This window comes from Orbicella faveolata, unplaced genomic scaffold (genome assembly GCF_042242905.1).
Source record: "Orbicella faveolata isolate gen_17 unplaced genomic scaffold, um_ofav_v1 contig_13, whole genome shotgun sequence".
NCBI classification, from domain to species: domain Eukaryota; kingdom Metazoa; phylum Cnidaria; class Anthozoa; order Scleractinia; family Merulinidae; genus Orbicella; species Orbicella faveolata.
Window position 1 is genome coordinate 7,593,440 of NW_028301540.1, and position 13,659 is coordinate 7,607,098.

Genomic DNA, 13,659 nt, shown 5'->3' on the forward strand with positions numbered 1-13,659 from the left:
AAGAGACCAGATCTGATTCGAAGACTTTTTATCACTGAAGCGTTTGCAAGCATATAACTTGCCATAATGCCCAAAGCTTAATAATTTCTTAGCTGATTGCCCCGGGGGGACCTCTGTATAAAAAGGACGGGGGAGTTCGTCGGAAATTTTGAAAAGAGCCCCTAAGAGGTACCAAGATCCTGTTTTGTGGGCGTGGCTTAAATTTTGTTCATCCGTATAAAGAGATACCAATAGACCATTTTGCAGTTGTCTGCTCAGTGACCTGGCCTTTGTATGGCAGCGAGGCTAGAGTTGACCTTGTTTTGATACGGACCTCACTGCTTTTGTTGTGTAAAACAAGTTGTTTTGATGCTAACTAGGTGCATTTACATGACAAAAGCAGTGAGGTCTGTATCAAAACAAGGTCAACTCTAGCCTCGCTACCATACAAAGGCCAGGTCACTGAGCAGACAACTGTAAAATGGTCTATTCCAAAACAACGCCTTATCTCCTGTCATATGTTTTTGGATCAATACCCTAAAGGTACAGCAAAAGCTCTCGCTGTGGACCTCTTGAGGCTGAACAGCCTATGAGGTACCAAATCCGCGTTTTTAACCCCTAAAAAATACGACGAGCACCCCCGTCATTTTTATAGGAGTCCCCCAGGGGGGAAGGCTGAAGGCAGGCAGCCAAGATAAAGCAGCATGGCAGGGGCTTGGGGACAAGGTGTTACATAGCGACCCAGTGGTGACAGACAAAAAACAGGGCTCTCAGTTTTAGGAAATAACTATTGCACTCATTAGTTTAATATATTTTAAATTATCAGGATTTTGACAAAAAGTATGTTAAATTATTCCTTAATATTTGCTCACCTATACTAACAATATCACCAAACTTGGTTTCGCTATTTGAAAATGTTCCCAGTCTTCTCTCGAAGGGAACAACGTGTAACAACAACCTTTGTTTCCTTTCTTATAGATTATGACTAAAAAGAAACATCATGTCATTACTCTATAACCTTGATATATTTTGGCAAAACCACTGTGTAAATGAAGGTACCCACGTGAAGCTTGTACAAATCCTTACAATTTTGCCGATATTGTATTTAGATGAAAACATACCTAACTTCTTTCACAGAGTGGTTTTCAATTGAGTATTGTAAAACCAAAACCAAACCAATTACTTACTAATTAGACTACTCAGCCAATCTCAAAACGTGGCAAAACCGAAACCAAAACCAAAGTAATTGCCTGATCACTTTCAATACTCGATTGAAACTCAATCTATTGCAGAAACTACATTTAGTGCCACTGAGTTATTAAAAGACTGGTTTTGGTTTTCATGTTTCCTTAAACTTACCCTGCTAAACTGTTTGACCCAGGCTTAAATGACAAAAATTACCAAATTTCAGAGATATATAAATATAACACAACGGCACGAAGATATGAATTTTATTTTCGACAGGTAAAAACAATATTTGCAAATGAGTGCAGTGAGTAAAATATTGTTTTTTAACACAAGAAAATAAAATTCATGTATCCAAGAACTGTGTAATGTTCTTTTAATTATATATAGACAAACTGACTGTTTGCGCAAACAACCATGAAAAAGTAAGAAGTGACATCATCAATATCCTCACTGGTGAGGATATGGAAATACGTCACTTGGGCCCTGGGTGTAGTTTTGTATGAATTTGTGTCAATATAATAATGCTCTTTCTCTTCTGTTTGTAAATTTGCACAATGCCATTGACAGAATAATAATAATAATAATAATAATAATAATAATAATAATGATAATAATATTTATTACAGGAAGCTCTCTCACCCACTGGTGATATACAGAGAGGTCCTGTTCTAAATACATCATTAGTCACATAATTAAAGGAATAAAATATGTTCTAAAACTAGAATAATGCAGAAAGAAAGAAAAAAAAGAAATATTATATAACTGACAATGATTCCAAAATGATTCCAGAAAACTCCAAAACATAAGTCATAATAACTGTGTTCATCTAACTGTAACAGGCATGAAAGGGCAGCTATGCAATGAACGGGTACCTTCAAAAACTTTGCCAAGATTAGCCGTTCTCCCAAGTTCTTTGATTAAAATCTTTCTGAATCCTTCTCAATCTGAGCCAACTTTTACATGCATGTTTTTACTACCTGTATGGTGAATTAGTGTTTTAATTTTATCCCCAACAGGATTTTTGTACATTACAAAAATGACTCAATAATTATTATAAAATATAACTGTACCATGCTGCTCCTTTAAAAACAGGAATTTAACCAGTATTAACAATGACCACTGGAAAATTCTTTAAAATCTCTACTAAATTAGCTGTGAATTTTCAACATGAAATTTAAGTTTAATACATTAATCAGTTTCTCTGAGAACAGATACCAGCAAAACTAAAATTCTCCAACCACAACATGAACAATCAAAATCTCAGTGCCAACTGTCAGAGCAATCTCTAGTGATAGTAAGTTTGTGAACAGCCATCTGCTTTCTAATTTTCAGTCAATGAATCAAATTAAATGCCATGGCCATAGGGCCATTGTGTATTATGTTGTACTGCAGCTTAACTGGGATCAGAATTAGGTGAGCTTAACACAATGTTTTTTTCCCAAAGGGTTTCCACAGAGACATCCACACACCATTAATGAAGGGCATGTTTTTATGTCCAACACCGTGTGGGGAGCAAAACCTGGAGTGAGGACAGAACTATTCAACCAATATTTCAATCAAGAAGGGAGAGACAGAGGGCTGTTCACAGATCATCCAATAATCATTAGATCTTATTCTGAAGTCAGCCTGACACAGGCAGATGCTAGACAGCCTGCAAAACCCATCTATGGTGACGTCACAGAAACGCACTGGGATTAGCTCTAGGATCTTTCAGATGCCGATATCTGAAAGCCAGGTAAATTCCCACAAACTGAAAAAGAGAAAATGGGCAAAATAATATCATGAGATCAGATGGTAAGGGTCGGATGGTCAGCATTTAACAAGAAATATTAACATTAGTGTAATCTGACAATTCAAATTAAAATGCTAATAGAATACATGTAGCATTGTCCAAATCGAGTCCAATCAGTGACATGAAGCTATGCCATTAGCATGATTTTTTATATAATCACGCACACAGGAATGCCATCTAATAATATTCAAAACTCAACTTTGACATTTTTAAAAATTTTCATTTTTGACAATGATGCGTGACATGTCAAAATGTCGAATTATGTTAATTATAATATCTCTTGTTATTATATGGCTAGCTCCATGAGTGGGGAAGATGAACCAAATCCTGCACTGTGATTGGTTCCCCGAGTGGGCAAGATGATGCTAGCTTGCCCATTCGGGACTACCTGCTGTGTCCCACAAGAAAACATTCCACAAAAACTAATAAATCCTTTATCGACCAAGCTTCTTCAGTCAGGATGGCTGGATACTGGCCTCATTTTTTTTTTGGTGAGTTTAGCCAGGGCTGTTGCATTCTTCTTTTGGGCTAGACATTTTACTCTCACAGTGCTTTTCCCCAGCCAGGTGTGTTTACAAAATTTTATGTATCCCGGTGAATATGCTGAGGGATAACCAGGCAATGAACTAGAATCCCATCCAGGTTGGGGGGAGGGAGGTAGGGGGTAGTCCCTTCATGCTACTGAAATCAGAGTAATCATTTGAAGTCTGCATCAGGCCAGTGGCTGCTAATACTGTAATTCTGATTATAACACATAACTGATACACAGCAGGGAAATTTAGAGAATGCTGTCAGATAGACTCACCATCATTAAACTGAAGAAAAGACCGATTCCTCCCACTGCATTCTTTAGAGTCCCCAGACCATGATCCTTTAAATAGTTAAAGCAAGGGGGACAGGTAACTGGACAAAAATACTGCTTTTCCTTGTAACAATTAAGCTGGAAAGATAAAAAAAATTACAGCTAGTAATTAAAGCTCTGTAACCTTCATGCAAGGATAAAATAACATATCTATGTTTGGATAAATACAAAATAATGTGAGGTCTCTGCTTTTTGTCACAATCATCTGTCTAGGATATTTTCACTCTGTAGAAAACAAAACAATCTGTAGGTCTTACACTAAAAAAAATGTTCCAGTATTGTTATATACATGCATTTATATAACCAAAGCCTCCCATTAAGAGACCACCCTCTGTTCTTTCGGTGGCTGATCATTTACAATTTCTCACAAGTGACCAGCTGTACATGTAGGTCAGACTACTCTTTTGAATTCACAAGGTGGTCGCTGACAAGAACTTTCATTGTACAGTCAACTCTCGTTACAGCAGACATGCTCAGGGAAATCATTCAGTGTCCATAATAGTGTGAGTCCATAATAGCTGGGTGTGAGATAAAAAATGCCCTTAACATGCAATAAATAACATAGACAATGTCTGCGAAGCAAGAATTATTGTGCAGACAAAAAAGAATTGATGTGAAAATAAACATTCCAGAGGTCTTTTGAAGTGTATTTTGACAAATGATGACCAGCAGGCTGTAATTCTACATAATTATGTTATATGAGAAGTAAGTGGTGTCCACTTTATTGAGAGTCAATGAAAACAATAAAACTGTCATTTTGTTACTATGAAGTGTCTGTAATTCCATAATAGCGAAAGTCCGTAATAGCTCTATAGCTTTTGCCGGAGATCCGGATTTTATCTGTAATAGCGAGCGTCCTTAATAGCAGGGTGTCCGCAAGGCGAGAGTTGACTGTATATATACATTTTGAAAATACAATCAAACCCCTACTAAGCGGCCACCCTCGAGGAAAATTATGGGAGGTGGCTGCTCAATAGGGGTTTGACAGTTAGGAATTATAGTAGCCTGAGGCTTGGTAAAAAGATCAACTACTCTGTTTGAATACAAACACGCTATAAAGCTACAGTACATGGAATCGGGTAGGACCAAACAAAAATGTAATTGAATGTTTTTTAGTCTTCACTCTCTATTTTTGAATCTTACAGCTGTACATGTATCTGTCATCGCCTTTTCCAAACAAGGCCAAACTAATACCCTGTTCACACCAACATGTTTAAAAGTGGTTTAACAAAACAAGGATAAAAATTAGATCATGCCAAGTAATAACGCACACACACAACAACTTGACAAGGTAAAACCCTGTTTGATGAAAATATGTTAGCACAGTGGTTTGAAATTTGTCTTCTCAAAATGACTGCAAAGTCTGATCAACATTTAGGAAAAACCGGAACCTGATTTAATTTACCAAATTTAGTTGGTGCAAATGGGGCCTAAGTGTAATACACCTGTATTTAATTTTGGGTGGCTGCTTTATAGGGGTAAGCAGAGCACAAAACCCTATGAAAAAGACCAAACGGTGGCTGCGGCTGCTTAATAGAGGTGACTAGTTAATAGGGCTTTTATTTACAGAATTTTATCAAGAAAAATTTTGGGACTAAAATAGAGGTTCAACTGAAAACATACATCTTTACAAGTTGGATGATGCCTGGTATCATTCATGTTTTCAAAGCCACAGCAGTCTCCAATCTTTTGAACATCTCGTTTTGTTGTGTTACTAAAAGATTCCCAGGCCTTCCTCAGTACAGTCCTCTGTTGGCTTGATGTTATTGCAAGTGCCGCCACAGATACAGAGAAAAGGATGATAAATATGAGACACATGACTGCCATATACTGAGGTTTTGTTAAGGATGAAAACTCACTAAAATAAATCTAAATTATCATTCGGTGCATTTTCTTTTCAATAATTATAATAATAAAAATATTTATCCAGGGAGCCCACTTGCCTTGGTAGTTTTCAGTGGGGCCGTGCAAATCATAATAAAAATTAAAAACAACAAAAGAGATAAAAAAAAAAAAATTGATATTACAATACAGAGCTATTTTAAGATTAATATATTGTGATTTATCAGTGTCTTGCAGATTAATTGATTGATCTGCCTGCCACTGACAAATTGCCACATTTTGCTCCACCTTGTCCAATAATTGTTAAATATCAAATTATAACTACACCAGATCAAGATGTGTTTTCAATTTAACTTAAGTTCACCTGAAAATTTCAAACCAGTTTAATTTTAGTTTTCCTTTTTTTCCAGACTACACGATTGTATGATATGAAGCAATGGAAAAGTAACATACATGTAACACATTACATGGGCAAAACATTCTGAACCAAACTTCTTAATGAAAAAACCTTTCCTCTACATGGTCAAACCACGTGTGCAAATCATCCTCACAGCCGGTCAATTTGCTTGGTGCCCAACCCTCACTGAAGCTGCTGAAAGCCCCAGTTATGATCAATTCCTATACAATTACTGTAAGTATTTTTATTCACCTTCTTGTTTGACACCAGAATTCCCAACATGTACTTAAAGGATACAAAAAACAGAACAATCTGGTGATGCTTAACTGCTCCATAAATACCAGCTGAGGCTATCAACATAATGAACACGCCACATGCTATTGTTCCACCTACTATAGGCCAACTTGTGAAGAGATCTGTTATTTTAGAATACACTGGCGATAAGATAAGAACAAAGCCTACAATCTGCAAAAAAGTAATAAAAGTAATAATAAACAAATTGTAAAACAGTCCATAAAGAAATTACAGTAGATAAAACGAAGACATTGGCAGTTGATTGGTCATGGGGAGGAATGCAAATTAACACCCAAAGGTCGTATTAACTTCGACCCTGGAAGGAAGATGTCAAAGAGGAAGGCTTAGGGAAACTTGGAGACAAACTGTGGAGAGGGAAAGGTGGGAGATGGGATTCAAAAGCTGCCTGGATGCTGGTATATGAGCTAAGAACGGAGAAGATCAAGGCAAGCGAGAACGCAATGCCCTATTTCCCTTCTAGAGATAAGGACATGATGGTGAAAACCGTCCTTATACATGTACGTGTAAATTGTGTATGATAAACAACAAATAATCCTCTTCTGTACTTGCATTGCAAGTGTATGTATTGGCTGTGAACCATTGGCATTTTTCAAAAATACATCCTGGCTTATTACTTGACTAGAGATATACGTACCAGTAATTGATATTTTAAGCATTTTATTATACAGAGATGTTCAATCCAGCATGAAAATTGTGAATTCTCTGACCTTTTCTCGGTCCATAAACACGCAACAAAATAACTTGGCCAAAATCCAGCCATCTTGACCTCTCTGCTTGGCCAATAACCCACATATTGCCTCGGGATACACAGAGCATTGAAGGAAATTAAAAACTTGGAAATTTATATCGATGATTACTTATGATTACGGTGGGGATCGGATCTGATTTTCCCTACTTTTCTGGCTGTACGGAGGAAATTTTGATCGAGGATTCTTCTGAAAGTCAAATGCCCCGTGTCTCCCCCTCTCGGGGTTACATTGATAGACGCATTCGCTTATGACCATCTTAACTTTTTGTGGGTCATCTCGAGAATTCTTCTCAATTTCAAACATGCATTGAAACTTTAAGACAACATATTCAACTGGCATAAATCATAAGATGGGAAAAGTCACTGAAATTTTGTGTTTGATAGATTGAAGTCTTCATATAACGTAAAAAGTTGAAATGTTTAAATCTTGTAGCGACATGTAAGCAAAGCTGGTGATGTTCCGCGGGCCACTTCTACCTACCATGTAAATGACGTTGAAGAATATCAGTCCCAGCCTATAGCAGCTGAATTGCATTGCAGATCCCGTTCTCCCCATGTCTCGTAAAGACACGTTATTTGCAAAGTTCCCGGAAGCTTTCTTTCGATTCCACGATCAACTCGCAGCTCTCACATGATTAAACTAATCCAAAATGGCGATTCTCACACGACATGACGTCATTCATAAGTAACCAATCATAGATCGTTTTAGAAAGCAGCTCTTCACGCGGCATTTTCAAGATGTGTCTACGACACTGCTTCTAAAGTTGGACGTGACGCTCCACACCCGTACCCACGCAGAAGTCACGACTAATTTGACAGTAAAATACACGCAATTTCAGCAGTTTGTAGTTTCAGCAGTTGTAATCTGGCAGGGTCGGAAATAGGATGGGTTTTCGTTTTTCCATTTTCTTATCGACCTTATGGCTTCCTTACAAGTTTGCAATTGTGCTTCGGGGTGTAATTGGAGGGATGACACTTCATGATTTTTTTTTTCTGGCATTGACGCAGTCAGAAAAGAAACATACCCTCCCTCTCTGAGGACATACACTCACAATTCTACAAATTTCTAAAACCTGTTAAGGACAAAAAAACTAGGAGAAAAACGCGATTACGAGAGCGGAACGAGAGAAGCGCACTCTGATCTTCCGGCTGCTAAACCACCTGGCTGCAGGTGGATATCTCCTTGGGGGGGAGGGGGAATCCTATATAAAAAGCACGGAAGTGCTCACCATATATTGTACCTTTTAGGATTTAAAAAGTTGTCACGGTACCTCTTCGGGTGTTCAGCCTCAAAAGGTTCACAGCACAGCGAGAGCTTTCGCGGTATCTTTTAGGGTATTGAGCCGAAAAAAAAAATTGACAGGAGATAATGCCCTGTTTTAGAATTGGTACCCCCTAGGGATGAAAAAAATTCAAGCCATATCAACAAAATAGGGTTACCTCTTTTAGTGTTCTTTTCAAAATTTCTGACGAGCACCTCGGTCCGTTTTATATGAAAGTTAGGCCTCACGGAACGGTATCCTACCCCTTGGACCCCTGATGCCCAATTTTTTGTGACATGCGCAGAGTACTTTTTTTTGGGAAACTGCTGTTCGTATGGATACGCGGGCTCAACTCGCTAATGTTTACATTCAAGCTCACTCAAGCAAATTATTTTAAAATTGCAACAAAATGTCGAGCAGATGGGACGAAAAAGAGTTCACGGCAGTCATTTTTCCCGGTTAAATCAACCGTCAGTAAAGAAGAAGAAAGAAATTACCGATGAAAACGTGAAAAAAATAGCTGCAAGCAGTGTCCGAGTAGAATTGAAAAACCTGTCGAGCAAGGAAAAAATCGACAAACTCGAGCGAGACTGTAAACGCCTACAGTGTGAAAGTGCCGGCCTGAAGAGGACAATACAAACGCTACGACGAAGTATAGGTAAGTGTCTGCTCAAGTAGTCATCAAGCCGTCTATAAATCTCCTAAAAAGTGTTTCTTAAAGCTTCTGAATTACCAGTAAAAGCCGCTTTCCCACAAATACATTAAAAATTCGTGGCGATGTCAATTAATGCGAGTTTCGATGTTGTCACTAAATTTTTTAAACTCAAACTTATTTAACGTAATAATATATTACCACTACAAGGGGTCAAGGAATACTTAAAACGAAAATAGTTTTAAAAAGTTTTTAAAATGAAGCAAACTAAATGGTATGGTCACATAGGACACGGCTGTGTCAAAATACCAAACTTGAAGCGGCGATTTTAGCGATCGAGTTGGACACCGAGTTCCGACGCAGACAAAAATTTAATAACATACTCTGGACTGGATATCACCGCTTCGCAAAAAAAGGGCTCCTTCATAGCTGGGTACGCAGTAAACAAGATTTGAATCGCAGCTAAATGCTCTTTTAAAAAAGTCTGCTTGCTCGAACCATTGCAAAATGTTCAAAATTAGATAGATATTTAGGTTATTTTTAATTTTCTGTGGCCGGCCGGCTTTCGTGTATTACGCCAGTACTTCAGGTACTTTCGTAGGTTCATGTTAACAGCCTTTTAACCAAAAGCGACCGACAAATTTTAGTCTAGTCGTAAATTTTGTGAGAATGCAATTTTTCCCCAAAGGGTTTGTCTGCCTTTCGTTTTGTAAATTAGCAAGTCAACATCTCGACTCGATATAAGCGGACCGCTGAGGAAACAGCAACTTTCAGAAATCCACACAAGTACACTGTATACTTTAGTTTTTCTATCCTTAAATTTATTATTTAAAAAAAACAAAATACAAGTAAAACTTGTAAGGCCCTATTTATCATAGTAAGGAACAGTTTTTAATTATGACATTTTCATATTTACAGTATTTTTGAGAAGAATTAACAATGACCTAAGGAAAGATGTCTTGAAGTTACAAAGTGAAGCAAAGAAGCGTGAAAGAACTTTGAAGTCTACTGAATTGAAAACAAAACAAGTCGGTAACAAACTACGAGGGACAAAATCTGCTTCCACAAAGCTGAAAAGACAATTAAAGGAAAATGATGAAAATGTAAAGAAACCTAGGTATTCCCTTGTGGACACATTTTCTCATGGCAAAAATGGAACAAATCGTAGAACAGTCATGTTTATGGCCTGCATGAGATATTTACAGCATGCATGTTTGCTTTCTAGCCAAAAGACACCCATTGCATTACATCTAATTTTCAGTATTTTATTCAACTGTAGCCCCCCAACAAATGTTGTCTCGCCATCCACACTGGCAGACTGGAATATCCTATTAGGGGAGGCCGATAAACTGATATTACGCAAAAGATTTGCAAGTAGCCAATATGATTTCCATGTATGGAGTGATGACTCCAACAAAGGTGGCGAAGAGCAGCACATTGTAGGTGTCCACACCTGGTGCCCAGAGATCAATGAACCCAGGGCATATGTCCTTGGTAACAGTTTGACAGCGAGTGGGTCAGGAAAACACCAGTCTGATGTAGAATATCATGTTGTTCATGATGAATATGGCATAACTAATGTTTCAGGTTTGGTTGGGGATAATGCCTCAACCCAGAAGGGGAAGGCTAATGGTTTAATAGCAAATAATTCAAGGGTTTTTGAAAAGGACATGTTCTTTGTTGGATGTTACCCCCACGTCCTGAACATTATGTTAAGAAGGATGTGCCAAGCTGGGTTTGGGGCCAAGGGTGACATGAATAACAACCATGTATTGCAACTACTTTATAAGGTATCTTGGCTTCATCATGAACGGCCAAGTCAGTACAAATCAATGTATGTATCACTAGGAATCTTAAGTAAAGAGCCACCCCTTCCCCAGTCCTTTATTGACACGAGGTGGACATACTACTATGAGACACTTCAATGGCACTTGAAGTATGGTAAAGCCTGTCTACAACTTGGAGAGAGTGTCCTGGAAAGAATGCCAAAGTCAGACAGCCACTACACAGTGTGGCAGAATGTTATCAAGTTGAGCTCCTGTCCAATGATTCAAGTGGAAATTAAGTTTCTGTACGAGTTTCTTGACAAGTTTCTTATTCCATCTCTCAATGCATCACAAGCAACAGATCAAGAACTTGGCTTCTCCAGTGGATACCTGGCACAATTATGGCCAGCAACTGTCCTTAAACATCATGAAACATTAAGTAAAATGTTGATGTCTCCATCAGCATATTTCCCTTTAACTGAGCAGCAGATGAAGATGTCACTGAAGGATCCTGCAGCCATCAACCACTTTCGTCAGGAAGGGCAGAGGCCAATGTTGCAAGAAGCACTTAAAGTTGTTAAAGACCATGGATCAGAGTGGTTGTCCTTCCCCAAGTTATTTGGAATTGGAGCTGATCCAAGATACCAAAGTTCTTTCTGGTATTCTGTTTTGAAGGCTCTTGAAATTCCTGTCATGCTGCCAACTGAAAGAGAAAAAGAAAGCAGGTCAGTGCAAAATTTCTATGTCCACGGACAAAATCTTCACACATTGGTTTGTAAGGACAGGACTGGTTTAGTTAAATGGGCAGAAATCTGGAACTTGAAGGAACCAAAACTACTGAATGATATCAAAAGAGTTGCAACATCACCACAGAGTAGTCTCATCAGTAAAGAAGCTAACCCCCACCTTTTTGAGTTCTATGCCAAACACATTTTCAGTATTCCTGTGAACAATGTAATTGCTGAAAGGCAGTTCAACCTTTCACAACTTTATCTTCAAAACAACATGTCAGAGCTGTCAAAACAAGCCTCGATAACATTTGTTGAGAACATACTTCACAGTGGAAAAAACAACAACCGCACCACTGAAGCAGCAAGAGAAGTACATGAAGAGAGAATGAAGGCATATGCAAACATGCTGACCTCAGACCTTTTGCAAGAGGCAAGAAAGAAGTTAAATATGATCCGAAAATGTGAAAACCATGGGCCACTGACTGCAAAAGATGTATATCCCAAAGCTTGGGAAGCAAGGAAATTAAATAGCAACACATCAAGCATGATCCAGTCCCTCAAAGCTGAAGGCCGCAAACTTGAACTGCAGTGGAAAGCTTCCACCAAAGGCACATCACAATTGGAAAACCAGAGGTCATTCCGGCCAACTGTCATTACAGCATTCAGAACAGCTGGAAAGGTTCCATCTCTAATGCAACTTGCAGCTACTGAGGTATGGGGTTATGGACAGGAACTTTCAACACATGACTTACCAAGAGAATGCCAGTTCTTCGTACAAAACCTGCCAAACATTGTACAGTCTTTGAACATTGATCTTCCATCCACTTTGGACATGTATACCACCCAGTTACCTATGCAAGAAGAATGAAAGTCAAATATGGGGTGGCTCTTTCTAAAAAGGTACTTTCACAAAAAGATTATTTTCAATTGTATCAATTTCATACTAAACAAATGCGCTTCAACTATGTTCTATCTGAGATTCAGATAAAGTAATTAGTTTGTGGGGAGTCTTACCCATTTGTAAAATACAAATTGTTGCAGTGTAAATAATAGTGATCATAAATATCAAAATACTTCTGAGTGATTATAATGTAATGCATGATTACTGTAGAGTTGTACAGTCAGCAGTTTACAGTGAATGTGAATATAAAAATACTTCTGAGTGATTATAATGCATGATTGCTGTAAAGTTGTACAGTCGGCAGTTTACAATGGATTTGAACATACATAATTGTTTTTCATTATCATTCATATGGGGCAGTTGTTTAAAACTAGCATGATAAGTAAGCCGCATAATTTTTACAGTAAAAATGTAAGTATTGGTAATTTTTAACGTAAAGTTTGCTTAAAATTACACAAGAGTGTAGCTTGTATAAGATAAAATAACATAAAGCAGTGTACTAATGTACATGAGGTACCATGTTGCATGAGAGAAAAAACAAGGTTGAAAGGAATCGAAAGTAGCCTAATATAGTGGAATGTAAAGCAGAACAGTGTTTATTAAAACCTTATGTAACTGATAAAACGCACAACAGACTGAATAATTTTATTCCCTCCCAAGATATGAAAATGTTATCAACAGCGGGATGTCTAAACAAGACCACCTTTATTCAGATCATTAAAAATGAAAGTGCCTATCATGCTGGAAAAAAATCATTACTGGAATACCAAACAGTTGTTGTGGCTTACTAATCAATACTAGCAGGGGGTAACTATTTGCATTTACCTGAAAGAATGGAGCGTGAACTCACCTCTCGTAGCCTCGAATTTAACATCTCCCAAGCTGTCTCCGTGCGCGTAGTGCATTCAATATTTATTTCACTACAATATCTTGGGCGCGCGGGGAAAAAGTTGAAATAACTTCAAGAGCAATCAGTCTAGGCCTCCAGACCTTCATTATCCAGGAAACTAGAAGGCAAATCTCCAATTTCACCGTTTCGGTTTTTCGATATCACCGCCTCTGCCCGCTGAGGACGGCAAAAAAGTAAAAAAATACGTATTTCTGCCACTTACGCGACGAAAGAGAAAAAATTAAAACGGTAGAACTTTCAGCCGTGTCCCATTCTTCCTTCTTTGCACGTCTATGGGCCAAAAACTTCGCGTCGGAAGACGATATTCAGCCAAA

At 38.1% G+C, this 13,659-nt stretch overlaps 2 protein-coding genes across 2 annotated transcripts; one reads left to right on the forward strand and one right to left on the reverse strand.

Annotated features, from left to right (window-relative positions):
- Positions 1 to 753: 753 nt before the first annotated feature.
- LOC110050357 (tetraspanin-31-B-like) lies at positions 754 to 7,786 on the reverse strand. Its single transcript, XM_089284427.1, has 5 exons — positions 7,605 to 7,786; positions 6,358 to 6,525; positions 5,445 to 5,651; positions 3,765 to 3,899; positions 754 to 2,917 (listed from the first exon to the last, which is right to left on the reverse strand). Exons 1-5 carry the CDS (start codon positions 7,677 to 7,679, stop codon positions 2,843 to 2,845), a joined length of 660 nt encoding a protein of 219 aa, XP_089140553.1. The 5' UTR covers positions 7,680 to 7,786; the 3' UTR covers positions 754 to 2,842.
- An 845-nt stretch (positions 7,787 to 8,631) lies between these two features.
- Positions 8,632 to 13,066, forward strand: LOC149114815 (uncharacterized). The gene is made up of 2 exons (XM_089284428.1): positions 8,632 to 9,043; positions 9,956 to 13,066. The coding sequence occupies exons 1-2, from the start codon at positions 8,806 to 8,808 to the stop codon at positions 12,400 to 12,402; spliced, it is 2,685 nt and encodes an 894-aa protein (XP_089140554.1). The 5' UTR covers positions 8,632 to 8,805; the 3' UTR covers positions 12,403 to 13,066.
- Positions 13,067 to 13,659: the final 593 nt, after the last annotated feature.